The sequence below is a fragment of the Malaclemys terrapin genome, chromosome 8 (assembly GCF_027887155.1).
Source record: "Malaclemys terrapin pileata isolate rMalTer1 chromosome 8, rMalTer1.hap1, whole genome shotgun sequence".
In the NCBI taxonomy this organism is placed as follows: domain Eukaryota; kingdom Metazoa; phylum Chordata; order Testudines; family Emydidae; genus Malaclemys; species Malaclemys terrapin.
The window spans coordinates 12,206,849-12,231,047 of record NC_071512.1 but is presented as its reverse complement, the minus strand read 5'-3'; the positions used below and the strand labels follow the sequence as shown (position 1 = coordinate 12,231,047).

At 43.3% G+C, this 24,199-nt stretch overlaps 1 protein-coding gene across 1 annotated transcript in view; it reads left to right on the top strand.

Annotated features, from left to right (window-relative positions):
• JADE2 (jade family PHD finger 2) overlaps positions 1 to 24,199 on the top strand; it is a 144,788-nt gene that overhangs the window by 33,786 nt on the left and 86,803 nt on the right. The window contains exon 4 of the mRNA XM_054037395.1: positions 7,207 to 7,364. Coding sequence (XP_053893370.1) covers positions 7,207 to 7,364 — 158 coding nt within the window. The remainder of the gene's footprint in view (positions 1 to 7,206; positions 7,365 to 24,199) is intronic.

Genomic DNA, 24,199 nt, shown 5'->3' with positions numbered 1-24,199 from the left:
TCTGCTACAGACTTGTGTGACTTTGAGCAAGTCACTTCGCATTTCTGTACCTCTGTTCCTTCAATTTGTAGAATGAAGATAATGGACCAGATTCCAGGCTGGTGTAAATCACCTTTGCATACCTCTCTCTGGTCCTGTGCCGAGACCGGAGCATCCAACCCACTGTCTTTAACATACTGCAGTCATGTGATCGTGGCTTTGCAAATAAGAATTAAGATCCCTAGCTAGGTTACTCTTCTAAAACTATGGCTCTGTAGCTGCCAAGTCCTCTTTTCAAGAGACAGCAGAATGAGCCTTTTGGTGGTGGAGAGTAAAGTTAGGAGCCCAGAGAACCACTAGTCAAGTCATCCTGTTTTCCTTTATACAGTGTAAATCCAAAGTAGTTCTCTGATGTCAATGGAGTTAGCCGCTCGGGGGAAAACCAGTGTGAGACAATCAGCCCCGTAGTCTTCACTCTCTGCGATCAGACTTTTATTTTTATTTTTTTAATCGAATCTTTTATTTTTAAAACAGTATATATTTCTTATAACTTAGCCTAGTTTTTTTAAATCTTGCTGATAATTAAGAGAATAATCAACACAGTACAGTTAAAGCCATGATCTCTTGCAACACTAAATATCCGATGATAGGTAACTTCTTTAGTGAGGTCGGAGGTAATTATTTGGAAAAGTTTCTGTTTCTCTGTAGGGTTAAATTCTCAAGGGAGATGACGATGAGGTGTGGAACCTTTTGCTTTTAGGTCACCAGTTTAAATCAAGGTCAGATTGGGAGTGACCAAAATTGCCATCAGGCGGCTGTTTACCGGCCTCTGTGCCAGAAGTTGGTGGAGTTAGTCTAGTTATTGATAGACAGCTGTCCATATCCTATTGTCACTATCACAGTTGGCAATCTTAGCTTCCCTTCCCCCACCAATCCTCAATGAATCCCATAACTCTGAGTTCTGATGCTGCGCTTGTCAGTTGCGGACAGAAAAAAGTAGGGACGATCTCCCAAGAGAAGACTAAAAGCCATGCGTGATGCTGCAGATGTTGGAGCTGGGGGCCTGGTAGTTGTGCTTTCCTGACAGGTTAGTGTAATTGCACAATCATACTGCAATAAAAAAGTAATTGGGAGGAAGAAAACATTCTTGAATTTCTGCACGAGCTGTGTTTTTCTCAGCAGCGTTTTGTCTGCTGTGCCAGTTTCAGACTCCCGAGCCAGAAAATTCCTAGACGAATTCTCGTTATTTGCATATCATGAAGGAGTGATGTCATATTTGTAATTACTTATACAACTAAGGCTTTGAAGTCAGTATCATCACCAGGTAGCTGATGTGGGTGGGTGATGAAGCACCAGGAGGAAGAGGCTGAAAGTACTGAGTTGACAACAAGGTCAGGTAGCTGAATGCACACTTCAGGGATCCTACAGCAATCTCAAAGGCGGGCAGTGTTTCTGAGACTGAGACTTCTGACAAACTTAGCAACTGTTTCAAAGAGAGAAACTTGGCTTTGCATGTCTCTTGCTGTTATCTTGCTTGTTGTCAATTAGCACTTTGCACTTCACCCGAGACTCCCAAAGGGAGAAATTGCTGAGGGCCAACACAAGATCATGAGTCCCACTTAAGCCTTTTCAATGGAATCTAAGTGGGACATGGTGTTTGGACCTCATGCAGAAGGGTAAGTTTTACCCATCAGTAGGTTATGCCTGTTACCCCTGTGAGTCAGAGTCATTATCCCCATTTTATAGATGGGGAAGCTAAAGCACAGATTGGTCACACCTTAAATTTTCAGAAGTGTTTACTTGTTTTGGGTACCTCGATATTTCGTTGCCCAACATTGGGCCTCTCAGAGGTACTGAGAACCTGCAACTTTCCCTCACTTCAGCTAGAGTTATGGGTGCTGTGCTGAGCACCTTTGAGAATAAATCCCTGAAGGTCTCAGGTTGGGCATAAAAAATTGAGAGACCCCAAAATCAGTAAGCCCTTACTGAAAATGTTGGCTGGCAAAGGTGCCTTGAGTTGGACACATTACAAATCCTATAACATTTTAGCCCCATTGAATTTGCAAGTAGACAAATACTAGGATTTTAAATGGATCTCATGTCCTGTCATTAAAACATGTACAATTCAGAGAGGGAGATCTTCATAGCCACTGAAACAGAATTATCCCTTGTCCTAACGGGCTAGCCAGCTGGTGGAAACTCAGAGCAAGGTAAAAGGTTCAGGTTGACGCTGAATATTGTTTGTTTTATATCCTTTGGAGATAGTCACTTGGTGATACTGAGTAACTTAAACAGCCTTTAGGTCTGAATGGTGACATTGGGGACTGTAGATCTATCACTAAAAGGGCATATACATACATTATGTTTTAGAAATGTATTAGAGCTGCTTTGGGTTTATTTATTTTTTATTTATATTTATTTATAGTTTTCATATTGCTTGATATTCAGAGATGCAAAACTGTAAGGACTGTGATGTCTTTTTCACATTACTTCTTATGTTTATTTAGCATTTATCTTAATCTTATTTTAATTTTTCAGACTAGTAGCATAATAAAATGTTACTGTGGTGTTCTTAACAATTAAATTATATCGGCACATGGAGACTTCAAGGAACTTGACCTTTCTCAAACCCAGCCTAGCTCTGACTATAACATGTAGGCTGTTAATTATGTTTTTATTGGAAGATGCAGCCAGACTGTGTCTGGGCAGTTTAATTTAGCTCTTTATAGATGTGGTCAAAAATGTCTCCAAATAAATGCAGCAGGAAAAAGGTGCTACTGCTGTTCAAAGAGGTAGCAATATAGAAAAGGTTGTTTATGTATTTGTACTTAGCTGTAATTGGGTTATCAGCTGAGGCGCTGAGGATTAAATGAACTGACCTAAATACCGGGTCTCAGTTAGGGGTTAATGTCTATTTTCCTATATAGTATCAGATTTGGTTTCCAAAATACCCTCCAGGGCATTTGATCTTTGTATTGAAAGTGTGAAGCCATACTGGAATCATTCATTACAGTTCATGCCAAGCAATAGTTAGTTTGAGAATAAGCACTGAGAACAGATTAAACAGCATCTGAAGAAAACACCTGATCCATCCCGGCCTCACATAAGGTAATGCAGAAGTAGCCTGAGACAGACTGATTAGGGATAGCTGGTGTCTGGATATTATTGCTGGCATTGTGGATTATTATTTCAGATAATAACAGATGCGGAGAAAAGGAGAAATCATCCATTTTCATTTACAAATGGTTCTTTATTCTCCAAGAGACAGGGTAGCTCTAATCAAATCGTTGCTGTCAGGCAATCCCCTGGACGAAAAACCTTATTTACCATGATCTGTTTTATGGAATTATTTTTCCCCCCACAGTGTACATCAGGGATACCTCAGTAGGTCCAGAAGCAAAATGGGAAGGGAAGATGAGCAAAATCACTATCCCAGGGCTGGAGAATTCTCCAAGAGGAGGGGCCCAGTTGAGCAGTTTAATGGGTCAGTGAGAATCAGTGTGTGTTCGGCTGCAGGCTCTGGCCATGTAGGCAGGCATGTATACCACCATTTAGTTTGATTTTTTTCCTGTTCACTAAACAAGCTATTTTTTCCCCAAGACTGTAAACAATATCCATCCCTTTTGGAAGCCAGAGAGAATATTAAAGTGTGAAATAGCTTTATAACCTAGTCATTCCTTTGTGTTTCCAGCAAACTGGCATGCTGTTAGTGAGCCCCAAAACGTGCCAGGTATTGGTCTCAACATCTGAGTCATTCAATAACCATTAGCAATTAAGACCAACGATTACAACCTTGTGAATTTCGGAAGTGTTGCTGACACCTCAAAGAAAACCTTAAGAGGCATTCTGGGCCAAATTCTGATCTAAATCGGGAGTAAGTTCATTCTCTGCAGAAGAGTCACCCCAGATTTATGCTAGTGGAACGGAGCAGAATCTGGCCTCCATTCAGAAATGATTCTGCAAACAATTTTCCGTTCTCTTCCTTCACTTTTTATTACTAGCGATACTGAAAACAGATGGCCAGAGCCCTAGCTGGTGTAAATCGGCATACCTCTGTTCAAGCTACAGTGATTTACATCAGCTGAATATCTGGCCCATCTTCATCCATTCCTTTGGGATCTCTGAACAATAACGCCACAGAGCATTTGTGATACCCTGACTAGAGCTTCTATATTTGTGAGGCAGATCCTGGTCTTAGTTACACCAGTTTAAATCCAGAATACCTCTGTTGGTGCTCTAGATTTATTGTGGTGCAGGTGAAAACAGATTTGGCCCTGTGACTCACCTATGGATGTCTTTCTCTCTTGGTATCCTTTCATTTGCTGTAAAATAAAAAACTAGTCCCTCCAAACTAAAAGGAAAGTAGCCATACTTCCTAGCAGTACGCAGACTTGAGAGTTGAGAAGGATAAAGAGGGTTGTTAGGTGGAGGGATCCTGCTGTCTGTGGAGGAGAGAGTGAGCTGCCAGCAGCCTCTGTCCACAATCATGTCATTTTCAGAAAGGGGTTCAGCCAGTTGGTGTCTTCCCCCAGCAGTCCTGGCTTCTTCGGTCCGGGGAACGTTGGGGACAGGAAGACCAGTATCTTCCCCCCTGAAGAACATGAGGACACCAGCCACCTCAAATGTGTCTTGTCCCCTTCTTGATATCAAATCTTATGGGTGGCTCTTTCGAAATCTCACCCCCAAATAGCAGGAATCTCACAAGGTTTCCACCAGGCGACAAAATCTTTTCAGCTGCCAAGCGAGAACCCTTTGCACTTACGGAGCCAACCTGGAACCAGAACTCCAGGAGCAGGTTTCAATACTCATTCTGGTCTGGGAAGATTTCTTAGGTGTTTGGATTCAAGTGTCCATTGATCCATCCCTATATGTAATGGGGGGCGGGGGCAGTGACTGCCATTGTTATGGATACAGAAGTCTTGTCATTTGAACTGCCTGTTCTCAGCCATTTGCAGCTTTCTGAAACATTCACATTATGGGATGGAATTTCCCTGGCTTAGTCTCTCTCCAAAGAGAGGTAATATTTCTTGGAAGTTTGAGGAAAAAGGGTCACAAAGCTTTTTAGTACCAAGGCAATGCAGAAAAAAATATTTCCGCTCATTTTAAAAAAATGCATACCATGTTTTTGAAAAAAGCTGTAGGGCTGGAGTGGCTGAAGGTAGAAAATTCCCACACCCTTTGCCTGCCCCCAGATGTTTCTTTGGGGGTAGCTTGCACCCCAGGTGTTGCCATCTGGGACTAAAATTGTAGATAGCTTCTGAATGGTTCCTTATACCTTTCCTCCCCACCCACAGGTACTCGTACTGAGGGCCAGCTATTCTACCCCTTAGAAAATATTTGTTTTGCCCATTAAGATTTATAATTAACACAGGAGTTTTCCTTTAAGGATGCTGCATGTAGCTCAACCCAGGGTTTTCCGGCATGTCCCTGAATCACTGTGTTGCAGAGACAGGGAGTTCACTGGCAATGCTATGTTTACTTCTGAAACGGGGCAAGGTCAGTGTCAAAGAATCTGGCTGTTTTTAAGTGCCTCTGCATTTGCCAGGGCTGCTCTGACTATGTTTTAAGAATGATGAGTTTTAGAAAAAAAGACCCAGAGCATTTTGTATGAGAATTGTGTTGTAACCTGAAAGGAGCAGTTTCTGAAGGCAGATCATAGAAGGGTTTTGCTGATTTCCCTGCATTTGTAGCAGATAATAAAAACTAAAACATGCATGGGAATCAGGTGACTGTCTACATTCACTACAGCCTTATCTGTATCAGCCATTCAAGAAGAAAGAAAACATCAACATGCCCCAAGAAAACTTAATGCAGTGAAAACTTGGGAGTCATTGTATTTTCTGCTGAGTTCAAAGTAGATGTTTGTGTGAATATGTTTAATCCATTTATTGCCTGGAGGAAAATAGTGCACACATTATTTTACCCTTCTTTAATGTTGGCTCTCTCTCTCCCAGCATTGATTGAAATATAAAGTCCGAATCTCATGTACACACATCCTACACTGATGTAAAGTGGAGTTACTCTTGATTTACACCAGTGTAAGTGAGATGAGAGTCAGGCCCATTATGTTTATATATCAAGATATTTGCTGCTTGTCTTTTCATCTAGTTGTAATTTGACAAATGGCTAATATGCCTATTAAGTGGCAGGAGGAGAAGAGAAGAGAGTGACAGGTTTCAGAGTAGCAGCCGTGTTAGTCTGTATCCGCAAAAAGAACAGGAGTACTTGTGGCACCTTAGAGACTAACAAATTTATTAGAGCATAAGCTTTTGTGGACTACAGCCCACTTCTTCGGATGCATCATGGGCTGTAGTCCACGAAAGCTTATGCTCTAATAAATTTGTTAGTCTCTAAGGTGCCACAAGTACTCCTGTTCTTTTAGAAGAGAGTGAATCCCACAGTGAGATTCCCCAGTCATAAAGGCCAGAGGTGCTAGTCATAAGGGTTTGATATTCTAATTGCACGCAGTCCCATCTCTTAGTTACCTGCACCTCCCATGCTGACAATCTGCTCCCTCTCCTGGGGAACACACGGAGAGCATTCTGTGGTTTGTTCCCTCTCTCCCCTAAAGTCGTGGGAAGAGAAGCCTGCATTCTCTTCTGCTTGTTGGAATAATAAGAATAGTGGCCCAAGTTCACCCAGCCCACCAAGTTCCAGGATCTCAACCTGCTCCCAGACATTGAGGCCTCCCAATGGAAAGACCAGAATTCCCTGGAGCAGTTTTGTCTCAGTGTTTCTAAGGAGGGATGACTCAGCAATCAGTTGCAGTCAGCCAGGTCTTCCCCTCACTGGGAGCATGAATAACAGGAAAGTAAAATAATGTGAGAGAATCAGGAAGTAAAGAGATACTCTGCATGGGCTCTGGCGTTCAGTCCAGTTCTGTGAGCAGCCACTTCAGTAGCCTGTCCCCTTGACCCCCATGAAAGGGGAGGGGAAGCTGAGCTGAAGACAGGAAATGTTCTTGAAAGCCCTTGTGTTATAATATGAACGAAAACAGAAGGCCTGATGATATACTCTAGTGTGTGAACAGGAGTTTACCTGTTCTCCACATTCATTTCCACTACTCCAGGCGGGACCCTCTCTTTTCTCAGGCCTGGCATGACTGTCCCGTTGGGAAATCCCTAAAGGCAGCAGAATACCAGCTTGCAAGGGGAATGCCAATGCCCCAATGCAATGTCTTATCTCTGCTGAGTCATTTAAGACCGTCTCGTTGCTTTTTTGCTGTAGGTTTTTCGTACCGATCTGATAACAGCCATGAAAATCCCTGACTCACATCAGTTGAGTCCAGATGAGTACTACATACTTGCCGATCCCTGGAGACAGGAGTGGGAGAAAGGAGTCCAAGTTCCAGCGGGAGCAGAGGCGATACCTGAACCAGTGATTAGGTAAGTGAGCACAATACTGATTGTGCTGCTAGATGCCTGCTGTCTCTTTTCCTGTCCTTGGACGGGATACTTATTTACTTGGCATTGTTCTGCCCATCTGTTTATTTGAGGAGCTTCCAAAATAATTTGGGTTTATAGTGCTGTCTAAACTGCAATGTAGAGTAAATAAAGCAGGCAGGCCTGGAACTTGAGCTAGGTGGAAGCGAGCCTTAAGCTGGTAAAAACCCATCAGTCCCAGGATTCAGATCCAGGGGGAGGGGGCAAATGATCAAATGCAGTAGAACCAGGTGACGCTTCCAACTGCAGCAGTGGCCTGTGCTTCTGTGAGGACAGCCAAGACACAGTGGCAATGTGCAAGAGGGGACAAGTGAAGGGCAAAATCCCTTAGTAAGCAAGTAATATGTATGCGAGAACATATCTGTCTGGGCAGACAGAAATGTGGTTTTATATGTACCATCATGGTCCTGAAAGGGCACACTCTGGGCTCTACAAGCTTAGCAGCGCCCCAGCGGCCATACACGCAAGTGACTTTGTTCAGGTTGGTGTAGAAATCAGGTCTGGGATGGGTGATAGATTTTAGGCTACGTGACCCAGCACTGCAGCATTCACGGTCAATTTATTGCTTAAAACGAATCCTTCAGTGTGGCCTGGGAATGTGCCAACAGAGGTTAACATGGAGCTTTGGGATGGGATATGGACTCAGGCTCCCTCCCGCCAGATGTTATGACAGAGATGTGAGTGCTCTCCCCCTGAAGAAAGTCCTCTCTCTTTCTTGGATGGCTGAGCATGAGTGAGAGAAGGACTCTTAGGGGACACCAGCTCTGCATTTGCCCTGGTTGGTGGCATTTTGAAATGACCCAGGGGTTTGGAGAGGGTAAAATAAACATAAAAATCCACACACACATTAACCTCTTCGGTGATTGATGGGCATGCAGGGTCCACTGGGAAGCGCAGTGCCTGTGCTGGAGTCCCACTGAAGTCAGTGGGAGTTGAGACTTGGTAAGGGCTGCAAGACTTGGCCTGATAACTTTAACCTGCTATCTTTTAGTGCAGTCCATTTTAACACCTTGCGCACAGGAGAGGAAAGAAAAACGCTGGCTGCTAAATAGACAGACAGCCACCAGAGGCAAGCTATAACAAATGTATCAGTCTAGATAACTATAATTTCAATAAATATTTTAAAATAGGCAACAATAAAAGATCAGTAGCTGCTCAGGAAGAAAAGGGATGTGGAGTTACTGCTGTCATCGATACAGAAGCTGAGCATTAGGCATAGGCAAAGGGCAGCAACATCATCTGCTGTCTGCACTGAAATTCAAGGACACTTTTTTAAAGCCAGAGACTTAATGCTTGTGATGAGATGACATAATACTTGTTGAACTGCAGGACAAGGGGATCGTGACTCCTAGCTGCTGGGAGTGTCCAATAGTCCCAGAATTTGGGTCACAAGTCTCTCAGTGCGTCACACAACTACTCCTTTGGGATTCTTTTGGCACATGTTGTATCCTGCTCAGTGTAGTAAATATGGCCGAAGGTACTGTTGCAGCATGATGCAAGCAGGGGGAACAATCCAGTGTTTCCCTCTGGCTAGCAAAGGTAAGAGAAATATTAGTAATAGGGGGCTAAGAGACACCATCAAGAAAAAGTATCTGGCATGAGGTCTTTCATGGTCTATGCCTACAGTTCAGACAAAGCTAAGCAAATTGTATTAAGGATTTGGGGCTGGATCAGGACATGGCCACTGTGCCCACAATCCCCCAGCTCCATTACTGAAGATTAAGCTCTATTTTTTCTATTAAAATGTATTTCAATTCTTCCCTTTGCCATATGATGACACCCAGCTGTCCAGGTAACTCCACCAGAACTTAGGGCAAGTTATATGCTCTATTCCAGTGGGCTGCTGCCAGCAGTGTGTCCACCCCCTGGGCTGTTTTCCTTTTCTCTTTTTCTTCCTTTTTAACTTATATGAATCATTTGGATAAGAATATCAAAGACCTTTGGATTCCAATCCTTTAAAATGGTACAGGTCACCGTGGAGACCCTGTATGTTGTTAATCTTTAAAAATCAATTTAAAAAATGCTTTCAGGAACTCAGCAGGGGGAGATGACTTCAGATTATATGCAGGAAATTCTGTTTTGCTCCTCAAATGATGGAGGAATTTCAGTAAAGTCAATAACCTCGTCTGAAGCACAGTTTGTCCCTTGGTGACAGCTGCTATTGCAGCTGCCGGCCAAAAGTTATGAAGTAAACTTTTGTACACACATACCCCCCCCTTCCCAAGAGAAAATATAGAAAGAAATGAAACTTCAATGAGAAGTCTGAACACATCAAAAGGGAAGTTGTAAAAGGGACTGTTGAGGTGACTTACTCCTTGAAAAACACCTGTGTGTGTGTGGAATATCTTTTTTTAGTCATCTTTGATAGCTAACCACAGTCTGAACTCGGAAATGTCCAGCTCTTGGACTGAAGGCTAGTTTGGGGTTTATTTCAAGATGAAAAGTGATAGCTTGGCACTGCTGCTGCAGTAAACGCCCATCTAAAACCAGCCTGAGCTGTTACACTGGGAATTCACATTTTTGCAAAAAGCTTTCGTTTCTAGGCATTTTGTTGGACCTTGTTTTGTTTCATAGCTTTGTGAGCTAAATCTTCCTACCCCTGCCAGGGGACAGGGAAAGCCTGGATTGCAGTAGAACCTGTCCAGGTGTGCTGCGCGGATGGTGAGACTGCACAGAGGCCCTGGGGAGGACAGTTCCATCATGGCTCTACAGTGGGCCAGGGGATTGGGTTGGGGCAGGTGTGTTGCCAAGCATGGCCATCGTGCCCACGACCACCCATATCCACAAATCTAAGCCTGCCTCCTGGAGCTGTGGGAGCACTCACACAGTGTCCCTGTGTCATGGGTAGGATCCCAATGCCCCATTTCCCCATATAGTTCCCCTGCGCACAGATAACCTGATCCAGCTGTGCACAGGGACCAGGATTTTACCTTGAGTTACTAAGTGGAAGCAGAAACCACAGTTTCCTGTATCGCTAAAGCAGGTGCGGCCATGCTGTCCCATGCAGCACATGGTATTTCAGTAGATTAGCTTGCAACAACCTTCATCTTCGGTCCTGAGGGAGCAAATAGAAACAGTCTCTCTCTCTCTCTTTCCATCTCCCTCTCGCTCTCTCTCTCCCTCTCCTCAAATTCTTCAAATCGAAAACTCCCCAAGAGAGTTCACTTCTACAGGGCCCAATCCACCGTTTCCCTGCTGTCATTTTCACCAGTGCAAAGTGAGTGAAATAAAGTGTCTTCCTTCGGATGTGGTAGCACCGCATGCCCACTTTGCACTCCATTGACCCTGAGTAAGCAACTGTGCCCAGGTACAGGGTTGTGGTGAATCAGGCCCACAGAGAATAAACGGTGGTACTGTCAGATTTTCGCTTTTAAATCCCACAAGCGTCTTTCATCACACAAAACAGGAAGCACAGCAGATGAATGTGTATGCCCTTCCTCCCCAGAGCTCCCCGCTTGATACAGTCATTGGTCCAGATGTTTTCCGTTTTTTGGTGCGGATGGGATAGTCACAGTGATGAGACATGGGTTTGAACTGCTAAGCATGGATCTGAACTGGAACCCCTGGCGTCTCCTGGTTTAGAGTAGCACAGGAAAGAACGTGACCCGCCTTAACATTTGTCTTCTCTGGGGTCCATCGTTAACTCTTCACATTGCTAACTGCATTTTAGAGCATTGAAAAGAAAAATATTTTCAGGACCCACAGTTTTACTTGTCTGAAAACTTATTTTCCCTCAGTACGGGGGCTTAACTTTTTCCCTGTCCATCCCCTTCAGGGGTCGTTAATTTAAAATTGAAATTGCATCAGCTCTTCCTCCCAAATATTTGTATAGTGCCAATCTTATTTCCGTTCTGAGCATGGGAACACTGCATGCATTTGTCATGGCATGAATCCACAGTTTTATTTATGTTAGGCCCTACAGTAAATTTTTGCTTTGTTTCTTGAATATTTTTTTCCATTTAATGAATGATTTAAAAAGAAATAACGACAATATCTCAGGGAACACAGGGAATCAGGAAGTCAAACCTGTTAAGGAAAAAAAAAGTCCAAATCTGGTTACAGTAAGTGATATATAGAGCCTAATTGACACCCTTCTGGCTTTTTGAAAACCCTGTGCTCAAGTAAGCAACGTAGAGTGCCTAATTCTCATTTATAATAAGGTCATTGCAACTATTGTAGCAGTGTAAAGGGACCTTAAAACAGGTACAGCACAACCCTTTACACTGTCAGAGAGGGGTAAAGTGGCCATTGTATAAAGGAGAATTAGGGCCGTAGGTTGATGAATGCTCTGTGTTAACTCACTTGTGCTAATGCTGTCACTTTGACAGTGATTTGTATGTGAAATTCCTAGAGGGGAGGAGAAGCCACACAGAGATCTGGGAGCTGTGGACTGGTGCGTCATAATATATTTAACAAATGATACTGCAACCCACAGGAAAACAGATTCCATCTCTGGGGAGCGAGGGAGCATTTAGGCCGTGAGCAGATAGATATTTTGTGCAAGGGGGCGGGGGTCACTTCCTACCCAGCAAGTCAGTCTCTGGCTCTGAAAGGGATTTTATACCCAGCTTCTGCCATTCTTTTCATCTTTCAGCTGGGATTTGAGAAATGAACTCTTCCTACTTGTGCGTTGCCTCTAGGTCTTGCAGATCCAAAGCTGAAAATTAGATTTGGAAACATTTTATTTTCTGGAGCTCTGAAATGTCAAAGCTGTGGGTGAGGTGGAGAGGAAAGGATTTGTTTTAAGGAGCACTTTCCCCAGAAAACAACCGTCTGAAATAACTGAAACCAAGAGCCACCTTAAAACAAATGGGTTGCTGAAGTTGAGCACTGTTGAGTAGCAGGTGATGGAGGGGATCCAGGCACTGAGTTTAGCACCACTTTTGGGAGGTGCAGAGACTCATCTTTTGGCCCTGGGTCATGTTGGCTTGGCCCTCACAACCTTCCCCTGCATTATCCAGTGCTGAAACCTGCTTAATTCCATTGAATGTTTGAATGTCATCAGTGTCCATCAATACATTCACCGCGTCTGACTGTCCATGAGATCACCTGGCAAGCGGTACTTAGCAGGGCTGTTTCCTCTAGCTAGCCGCTTCTAGTTGATACCTGATAGGGTTTTATTTTGTACAGATGTGTGCCTGAGAATTGGTCAGAGTTTAAAGGGGCCCAGCACAGATATATAATGCCATTTGAAGCTGATGAAAACAGGGGAAATGAGCAGTTAAAAGCAAGTTTCCTAGCTGGTAGGCACTGGAATGACAGGTTGACATGCTTTGCTTACTCAGCTCATGCTAGCATTAACCCACAGGTGTACACCTACAAGAATCAGGTAGCAATGCCAATACTTTGCCTTTCTATGGAGCCTATAATCTGAGGGTCTCACAACGCTTTACAGATCTAGAATTAAACCTTGCCACACCTGTGTGAGGTAAGGGTTCATTTCACTGGTGGGTAAACTGAGGCACAGAGACTAAGTGACTTGCACAATGAGTCAGTGACAGAGCCAGGAATACATTTCAGGAGCTCCAGCTCACAGTGCCCTGTGGTGTGAGAGGCACTGCCTCCTCTATGTAGCTGATCCAGTGAGTTTTCAGGACCTGGCTCCCCTGAACACAGGCTGTCATTCTGTTGGTAGGCAGATAGAGTTTGTTCTTGATCAGTGAACACAATCTTCGACCATATCGACAGGGTTTGAATGTAAGCACTGAGCAAGGTAAAATAACAGGATAAATGGAGGAGCAGCAAAGTTAATGGGAATTGCCCACGATCACACAGTGGCAGAACTGGGAACAGAGCCACAAGTCCTGACTCCCAGTCCTATGCCCTAAATACTAGAAAACACCTTCTCACCCTTGTATGTGCCTATGACCCTGTGAAGCCCCCTCCTATCTGAACAATGAGGATAGAGAACTGACCAGTGTGTTTTGTCCCTGTGGATTTGGAAAGAGATGCAACCCACCCACACCTGCCGACATAGAATCATAGAACTGCGAGGGACCTCGAGAGGTCATCTTGTCCACTCCCCTACACATATGGCAGGACTAATTATCTAGACCATCCCTGACAGGTTTTGTCTAACCTGCTCTTAAAAATCTCCAATGATGGAGATTCCACAACCTCCCTAGGCAATTTATTCCAGTGCTTAACCACCCTGACAGGAAGTTTTTCCTAATGTCCAACCTAAACCTCCCTTGCTGCAATTTAAGCCCATTGCTTCTTGTCCTATCCTCAGAGGTTAAGAAAAACAATTTTTCTTCCTCCTCCTTGTAAGAACCTTTTAACATACTTGAAAATTGTTATCATGTGCCCTCTCAGTCTTCTCTTTTCCAGATTAAACAAACCCAGTCATTTCCCATTTTGTATGTGTGCAACTGATTGGTCCTTTCTAAATGGAGTACTTTGCATTTGTCCTCATTGAATTTCATCCTATTTACTTCAGACCATTTCTCCAGTTTGTCCAGATCATTTTGAATTTTAATCCTATCCTCCAAAGCATTTGCAACCCCTCCCAGCTTGGTATTGTCCGCAAACTTTATAAGTGTACTCTATATGCCATTATCTAAATCATTGATGAAGATATTGAACAGAACCGGACCCAGAACTGATCCCTGCGGGACCCCCCGCTCATTAAGCCCTTCCAGCATGACTGTGAACCACTAATAACTACTCTCTGGGAACGGTCTTCCAACCAGTTTTGCATCCACCTTATAGTAGCTCCATCTAGCTTGCATTTCCCTAGTTTATTTATGAGAAGGTCATGCGGGACAGTGTCAAAAGCTTTACTAAAATCAAGATGTACCACGCCTACAGGCATGTGGGCCTATCACTGGCAGTGTAGGCTACACTTACTTTTCTCAGTTTGAGATGCTGGCTGACTTTTGACTTAGTAGCAGCTTCCCTTGAGGCTCAGCTGCACAGGGGGCAGTGGAGGATTCTGCAGCAGCTTGTGTGTCCTTGTAGCAGTGGTGTTGGATTTTTTTTAATACGATCCAATTTTGGTTCCTCTTTTGGAGTCTAATGAAGATGTGCTTCCTCTCGGCAAGTCTGGGATTGGAGTTACGGGGACTCATTCTGTAAAATGACAGACATGATATAGATATAGTATTTTCACAAGGGGATACTTTTGTGCCAATGTTCTTGGTATCTGGATGCACTGGCCTTAAATTTGCCCTGATTCTATTACACTATCAAATATACGTAGATTCCTCTGAAAATCAGGATTAAATCCTGAGGCTTCTAGCTTATCAAAAGATGAAAAAATCCAAACTGAAGTGGCCTGTGTCTGCTTAGGAGGGCAGAAACCTTTGAAAAAGTGACCTAGGGGAAAAATAAAGCTTCCTGTTTGCATGAGCATGCTGGGCCTCTGCAGGGTCCCACTGCAGCCACTTCCTGTTCTGGCTGTGATGGCCTGACCTTCCGAAGAATCAGTCCGGATGGTGTGCAGCTCCTCTTTGCAGGACAAAAGTTCCTGTGCAGCCCTTGTGGCCCAGTGGCTGTTTTGCCTCAGTGAGGATTAAGTAAAACCGAGTAGCAGGATCCGAAATAGAAATTTAAAAATCATAGCACCCTGTTAGGTGAGTCTACACCAAGAGTTGGTATCAGCGGTCAGTCGTGAAGTCCTTACACACTTCACGCACTCAGAGAAAACTTCCATTGGATATGCCTTGTCTCACACTATTCTCTTTGTTTGCAGTCTCCAGTCTTGTGAGTGTAATGGCTGAGCACGACTTGATTAGTGCAAGTATTGTATTAGGAATGTGGATGGGTGTCAGACCATTGGGGAGTGGTATATCAGGCATCGTTGACTTCTGGTGTGACATCATGCTTTATCATACCTCTGGGGCCAGATCCTGAGCTGGTGTAATTGGTTTCAGTTTTCCTGAGTAACCTAAGGCAAGCTGTGCGCACTGCAGTTTCGCCATCTCTAAAATATGCATACAAAATTTGTATAATAATGTGAGAAGTATGGGTAATAAGCAGGAAGAACTAGAAATGCTAGTCATTAAACACAACCATGACATAGTGGGCATCACAGACTTGGTGGGATAATACACGACTGGAATATTGGTATAGAAGGGTGCAGCTTGCTCAGGAAGGACAGGCAGAGAAAAAAGGGAGGAGAAGTTGCTTTATATATCAAAAATGTATACACTTGGACTGAGGTTGAGATGGAAAAAATAGGAGACAGACTTGTTGAAAGTCTCTAGATAAGGATAAACGGAGTAAAAAATAAGGGTAATGTCAGGGTAGGGGTCTACTACAGACCACCTACCCAGGAAGAGGAGGTGGATGAAGCTTTTTATAAACAACTAACAAAATCATCCAAACCACAGGACTTGGTGCTGATGGGGGACTTCAACTACCCAAACATCTGTTGGAAAATAACACAGCAGGGCACAGATTGTCCAACAAGTTCTTGGAATGTATTGGAGACCTTTTTTTTTTTTTAATTTCAGAAGGTGGAGAAAGCCACTAGGGGAGAACTGGTTGAAAATTTGGAAGTGGAAGGCAGCTTGGGTGAAAGTGATCATGAAACGATAGAGTTCATGATTCTAAGGAATGGTAGGAGGGAAAACAACACAATAAAGACAATGGATTTCAAGAAGGCAGACTTTAGCAAACTCAGGGAGTTGGTAGGTAAGATCTCTTGGGAAGCAAGTCAGTTCAAGTGAGTTGGCAGTTTTTCAAAGAGACATTATTAAGGGCACAAGAGCAAACTATCTCACTGTGTAGGAAAGATAGGAAACATGGCAAGAGACCACCCTGGCTTAACCAGGAGATCCTTAATGATCTGGAATGCAAAATAGAATCCTCCAAAAAGTGGAAACATAGATCAAATTACAAAGAATGAATATAAACAAATAACACAAGTATGTAGGGACAGAATTAGAAAGACTAAGGCACGAAACAAGATTAAACTAGCTAGAGACATAAAGAAACCATTCTACAAATATATTAGAAGCAAGAGGAAGACCCAGGACAGGGTAGGCCCGTTATTCAATGGTGGGCCCGGGGGGGGGGGGGAAAGGGAGGACGATAATAACATAAAATATGGAAATAGCAGAAGTGCTAAATGACTTTTTTGTGTCAGTTTCATCAAAAAATTTAGTAGCAATTGGACATCTAACTCGATGAATGCCAGTGAAAATGAGGTAGGATCAGAGGCTAAAATAGGGAAAGAACAAGTTAAACATTACTTAGACAAGTTAGATGTTTTCAAGTCACCAGGACCTGATGAAATACATCTTAGAATACTCAAGGAGCTGATTGAGTAGATAAAAATTCCAGATACTGGAAAAAGGAAAATATAGTGCCCATCTATAAAAAAGGGAATAAGGACAACCTAGGGAATTTCAGACAAGTTAGCTTAACTTCAGTACCTGGAAAGATAATGTAGCAAATAATTAAGCAATCAGTTCGCAGACACCTAGAAGATAATAAGGTGATAAGTAACAGTCGCCATGGATTTGTCAAGAACAAATCATGTCAAACCAGTCTAATAGCTTTCTTTGACAGAATAACAAGCCTTGTGGATGGGGGGAAGTGGTAGATGTAGTAAATCTTGACTTTAGTAAGGCTTTTGATACTGTCTTGCATGGCCGTCTCATAAACAAACTAAGGAAATACAACCTAGATGGAGCTACTATAAGGTAGATGCATAACAGGTTGGAAAACCGTTCCTAGAGAATAGTTATCATTGGTTCACAGTCAATCTGGAAGGGCATATCAAGTGGGATCCTGCAGAGATCAGTTCTGGGTCCGGTTCTGTTCAATATCTTCAACAATGGTTTAGAAAATGGCATAGAGAGTGCACTTATAAAGTTTGCAGACAATACCAAGCTGGGAGGGGTTGCAAATGCTTTGGAGGATAGGATTAAAATTCAAAATGATCTGGACAAACTGGAGAAATGGTCTGAAGTAAATAGGATGAAATTCAGTAAGGACAAATGCAAAGTACTCCACTTAGGAAGGAACAATCAGTTACATTGCACACATGCAAAATGGGGAATGACTGCCTAGGAAGGAGTACTGCGGAAAGGGATCTGGGGGTCATAGTGGATCACAAGCTAAATATGAGTCAATATGGTAACACTGTTGCAAAAATAGCAAACATCATTCTGAAATGTATTAGCAGGAGGGTTGAAAGTAAGACACAAGAAGTAATTCTTCCACTCTACTCCGCGCTGACACAGCCTCAACTGGAGTATTGTGTCCAGTTCTGGGCACCACATTTCAGGAAGGATGTGGACAAATTAGAGAAAGTCCAAAGAAGAGCAACAAAAATGATTAAAGGTCTAGAAAACATGACCTATGAGGGAAGATTGAAAAAAATGGGTTTGTTTCGTTTGAAGAAGAGGAGACTGAGAGGGGACATGATAACAGTTTTCAAGTACATAAAAGGTTGTTACCAGGAGGAGGGTGAAAAATTGTTCTTGTTAACCTCTGAGGATAGGATAAGAAGCAATGGTCTTAAATTGCAGCAAGAGCAGTTTAGGTTGGAGATTAGGAAAAACTTCCTCATTATCAAGGTGGTTAAGCACTGGAATAAATTGCCTAGGAAGATTGTGGAATCTCCATCACTGGAGATTTTTAAGAACAAGTTATACAAACACCTGTTGGGGATAGTCTAGATAATACTTAGTCCTGCCTTGAGTGCAGGGGACTGGACTAAAAGACCTGTCGAAGTCCCTTCCAGTCCTATGATTCTGTGATTCTATAATACTTCCCTTCCTCACAGGATTGCTTTGAGGATAAATTAATTAGTATGGGGGGGTTCTTAGTACTCTGAAAGTGGGGCATACATAAGATCTTGCATAGATCTTGTTGAATTGTGTTAGGGCTGGCAGAGCTTTGCCTTTGCACATCACACCGAAGAACATCTGAGAAACTCACAGAAGCTGCTTCAGAGAAGCATATTGAAATTAGTGAAAGGCAGGTTGGTTAAGCATGTTTTCTCTGGATTGACTGTGAGCTGCCCTGAAGTGATTCTGCTGAGAACTCCCGGGCACTGTCTTTTTATAGAATCAAAACTTTCCTCCCTGATTTCAGGGTTCAGGATAAATGCAATGGATCATGAATTTAATTAAGAAAGGGTGTTCTTAAAACAGGTGTGGTTTTGTGTGACCTCACATATCCCCACAAAAAGGTTGGTTTTATTTGGTTCCAATATTTTGTACCCATCCAGCCATCCTACAGTGGAGAGCTACACGGTCTGGATCATATTTGATCATAATGATGGTAATATAAAATTCATACTGAGGTTGAGGTTTTTGCAGCTCGTCCTATACAGCTTCATTAACAGTTTTATAGATGATATTTGGCTAATTTCTGAGCAGCTGCAGGATCACAGTCACATGCTCTGAAGCCCATAGTATCGGCAGATGTGTGCCTACTGCTTGTCAGTTGGAAAACCTTCCTCTATTGTCCTTTAATAGATGGCTGAAAATGAGTGGCTATCTGTTTGCGTTATTGAAATAATTCTGGAAACATTATCTGGCTTAGATAATTAATTCCAGATGCTTTAATGTTAGTAGCTTGGCTCCAACTATATAGAGAGGCAACCTTTTGTATAGAGAAAACATACGCTCTAACTTCTTTGGTTTTACTAGTAGCAATTCCAAAATATAAATTGCTTCATTAAATTGAAATCAGCAAAATGTTAGCAACCGGCCTCCTCTGTTTTAAGAGGATTGGCATACAGTTTCACTCTCCAGACAGCTACCTGGCAGCCTGACAGCACTTTCAGGGGAGCCCAATGTAGAGGTAATGTGGTATAGCAGATAGGGCACTCATCAAAAGAGGCAGGAGACCTGCACTCTCTGCCACTGACCTGCTGTGTGACTTCACTTCTCTGTGCGTTTGTATGCCCTTCCTCCCTTTGTCTGTCTTGTTTATGTAGATGGTAAACTCTAGGGCAGGGGTCGGCAACGTTTGTCTCGCGGCTCCTGGCGGGCCGGGCCAGTTTATTTACCTGCTGACGTGGCAGGTTTGGCCGATCGCGGCCCCCACTCGCCGCAGTTCGCCGTTCTGGGCCAATGGGGACGGTGGGAAGCAGCGCGGGCTGAGGGATGTGCTGGCCACGGCTTCCCGCTGCCCCCATTGGCCCGAGACGGCGAACTGCGGCCAGTGGGGACCACGATCGGCCAAACCTGTCGTGTCAGCAGGTAAATAAACTGGCCTGGCCCGCTAGGGTGCTTATCCTGGCGAGCCGTGTGCTGAACGTTGCCGACCCCTGCTCTAGGGCAGGGACTGTATCCTGTTGTGTGTTTGTACAGGGTATAGGGCTCCTATCTCAGCTGGGGCTTCGAGGATTTCTCTCTCTACTTTTTAAAAGAAAACAGAATGTTTTTTTACAGATGGCCTGTTGGTTAGCGCTGAATGCTGGTAGGATATGAAGTGACATGTTTAATCTAAGTAGGGCAGGGCTTGGCTAGCTCCCAGGGCAGAGTGTTCTGAATGCAGCTGTTAGAAGGGTCTCACTTTTTTGAAGGATTGAGAAATAGAAGCTCTTTGAGCAAATTCCCACTTGGACCAACCGAACGACATGGGATTTTCTTCTCCTCCCCCTCCCAAACCAAAACAGGGAGACCTAGAAAGCACTTTAGGGTGATGAGACACTTGTTTACAATGAGGTGTGCAAGGGCGAGTTTTTACACCCACTACCAGCACCTGCTAAAACAAATGACTTAAATATGTGATTGACACACATAGGAAAGGGAAGACAGTTTGAAGAATAACTAACAATGAGTGTCAAAAACCTCATCTCCCCAGAATCACAGGGACAGAATCATCTCCCCAGAATCACAGCTCTTATATTTCCTAGGTCCCACGTTTTATGAAATCTGCTAAAATGTAATGGATATGATTAGGCAGCAGAAGAGAGAACTGCTCCAAGGAGACTATTTTATATACCGGTAATTTTTGTATTTATCCTCCATATAATCAGCAGTTACAGTAAATCACAAACTTTGCCATGTCACTTTATGGGTCTTTCTCTTATTAACTCACTGCGGAAGTTCTTGTTGGGATACTGGTATTTTTAAAGGACTTGGGGAACAGATTGGCTCAAAGGCTTAGTAATGGTATTTAGAACCTTTCAGCTCTAGGTTACTGGTTTAACTCTGGCCTAGATCAGCACCAAAAGCCCTTGCTATCTTCTGGTTTTTTGGATGGCGGGCTGTGTGCCAAGGGACTGAGGCCTTAATTCAGTTCCTTGAGACAAAAGGTTCTCTATATAGGGTAGTATGAGCTCAACAAATTAAGGTAGCTTTTGGCTCCTGTTATCTTAGAGGGCAAGGAAGAAAAGAAATGAGGACTCTGCTGTACAACTCTTCTTATCTAATTGTTCACAAGGATACATGGAATTGCACATTCACCAAGGATCTAGTCTGTTGCATGGTTTGATTTCACCACAATGAAGCCAGTTCATTGGCTTTCCTGTTCTCCAGGCATGAACATTACAGCACAGGCTGGATGGATTTTAATGGTTACCTCCAGGGGTCTCCGTTTTTCTGCAAATCAGAAAAGCCATCTCCATCCTTTCCACCTGTTCTGTGCAACTGCAAAGCTGCAACTCCTCCATATTTATTGCAGCTCGGGAGATCGAGGTTTGCATTGTATGAGATTAAAAATGAGAAGAGGTTTTAAGCCCCTACATATGAAGGATCTACCTATCCGTGCATCCTGCACCCATCTACATGGCATCAGAAACTGGGAATGGGTGACAGGGGATGGATCACTTGATGATTACCTGTTCTGTTCATTCCCTCTGAAGCACCTGGCATTGGCTACTGTCAGAAGACAGGAAACTGGGCTAGATGGACCTTTGGTCTGTCCCAGTATGGCCGTTCTTATATTCAGAGCACCTTCCATTAAGTTAGTGTGAGTTTATTGTGGTGGAATGTTGCAAACTGGCTGTGAGAGCTCCTTTCACACAGCCTCAGGCTATTGCATATTAGATATTTAGCCCTCAACAAACACTACCTTTGTCCAGGAAAATCCATGTTCTATTGTTAGGGTTTTTCAAATTCATGGTCCATTTTGGTCAATTTCACGGTCATAAGATTTTTAAAATAATAAATTTCATAATTTCCGTTATTTAAATATAAAATTTCACTGTGTTGTAATTGTAGGGGTCCTGACCCAAAAAGGAGTTGTGGAGGGATCGCAAAGTTATTATAGGGAGCTGCCTTCAGAGCTGGGCAGCTGGAGAGCGGTGGCTGCTGGCCGGGATCCTAGCTCTGAAGGCAGAGTTGCTGCCAGCAGCAGCAGCACAGAAGGATGGCATGGTAGAAAAAGACCAGCGTTTTCTCAGATTCGGGGTGCTGGCCCAAAAGGGAGTTGCAGTTCTGGTATCGCCACCCTTACTTCTGTGCTGCTGCCTGCAGAGCTGGGCCTTCAGTCAGCAGCTGCTACTCTCTGGCCGCCCAGCTCTGAAGGCAGTGCAGAAGTAAGGGTGGCAATACCACAATCCCCCTAAAATAACCTTGCAACCCCCCTGCAACTCCCTTTTGGGCCAGCACCCCCAATCTGAGAAAACGCTGGTCTCCTCCGTGAAATCTGTATAGTATAGGGTAAAAGCACACAAAAGACCGGATTTCATGGTCCGTAACACATTTTTCATAGCCGTGAATTTGGTAAGGCCCTATTTATTGTTCAAGCAAGTCCTTGATAATCTTTACTTGTTCACACAGTAACTATTTTCCCTGGGACTGGTTGGTATCAGACCGGAGTGCTTGTTCTCCAGGTCTCTTTTCTGATCTACATGGAAGTTATTTTCCAGGCACCGAATAAGAGTTGAGACTTAAATAATTCATTTGTCCAGCTAGTCTTACTCAAGTTTACCCTGAAATATAAATGTGAGAAAGACATGAACATCAACACTCTGGACTTTATCTAGTCTGCTGAGTATCAGGCTTTTTTATATGGTGATAAACAGCTCAGAAACTAAATTGGAAAAGCTGTCTGGGTTTAACAAGGTGGCTGTTTAGTGCCTCCTGTTCACTTGTTTTTCTTTTTTTAATACATCAGAGAAGAGTGAATCAGTTTCCGCTTAGAGGATTAGATTGTTCAAAAGGCCTGGAAGGACCCATGCCGGTTACAGATTGTTACTAGAAGATAGTGTAGAGGCAGAAGGGGAAAAGGGAGCATTTTCTTATTGTACCTGTTAATTGGGATTCGGAGATTCAGCTCCATTTCCATAAAGGGAACAGTTTTAGAATGCACATCAATCAGCAGCTTGTGCCAGTATCTGAGGAAGTCCCCAACTCCAGTCTTTAATGCCAGGTAAAGAAATACAGGCATTTTCTTGCCGGGATTTGCAAACCCAAATTGCAAGACCCTTGTTAGTGTCACAAATCCAGAATGAAATGAAGAAACCACTGAAGGGTGAAAACATGGGCTGCAAGCAGAGGGACACATTTTGTGGTCCTTAATAAAGTCAGTGGGAGTTGTTCTCAAGTAAGGATCATGGAATTTGAGTCAAAGGTGCTTGCTGCAAAGCTCAGTGAAGGTGTTTCTGACCTTTTTTTGTATAGAGCTATTGGTTAAACTACCAGAAGAAAGCTGTCTTACTGGTCAGGGGCAAATTAGGCCCAGCGCATGCAAACCCTCACTCCCATGAGTAATAATAATAATAGTGCCATTGGCTTCATTAGAACTGCTTGTGTGAGTAAGGATTTCTCATGTGAATGAGGGTTGGCTGGTCTGGGGCCTTCCATTGTGCCAGAAAACTATCTACCTAGCCCTTGCCTTCTAGAAACATGTTTGGTGCAGTCTCTGAAATGAATATACACCACAAGAACCAGCAGTTCAGACTAGTTATCAGACTGAAACTGGTGAATCTGCAGGTTAGCTTTCATAATACTTCACCTTTGATCCCCTAGCCTGAGCTGTTGCCATTAGCTGGGGACTGTGTGCGTATGAAGTTCCGTGGATGTACTAAGACTCTTGCCAGAACTTGAGTATTTTTTGGCTCAAACAGCCAATCAGGAAATACTACAAATTCTTATTTTTCTGAACGAAACAGTCCTAGGGATGCCAGTTGAATATGTTGTTTTAACTGATTTTCTTTGAAAGTAAATAGTTTTCTTGCCAAAAGTGTGCCAGGGCATACTGCACCATTATTTTCCTCCTTGGAACCAGCATCACCAAGAGCTTTGCTGGTGCATCAAAAATGTACTTTGGCTAAAAACACCGAGTATTCTTCCAATCTTTCCCGTCCCCTCAAGGAATGCTACTTGCACCTTTTAAAAACAGAATAGCCCAGGTTTTGCTGTTAGTCACTCCGGTTACAATTCTTCTACCAATTGCTTGTGCTAGAAGTTAAACCAGAGCCTGTAGGGTGCCAAACATACATCATAGACTGTTGAACTAGCCCAGTGCAAAGCATCTTTGGTTGACTATAGACAAAAATATTAATGTATAGAATCCATTATTAATCTGAGACCTGGCTGCTGAAGACGCTTACTGGCTACTGATACAGCTAGCCCAGATGACTTAAGTACCATTTTAAAATCAAGCCACTATCAGCCATTTTAAAATATCTTCTTGGTATATATTTCCTTATTTGAGCTGTGACTGAACCTGTAGCCTTGGGAGTATAGTTGTGTGACTGATGGTTTTATAGCCCTGAATAGCAGCTACAGATAATGGCATATCCAAGTCTGAAAGTCTGACTCCAATCACCATAGTATATAGACATGCACAGACTACTAAGGGTCATGTAGTCTCTGAGTGCCACTACAGTTGTTGGCATTGATACCATTTCAGCATTGCCT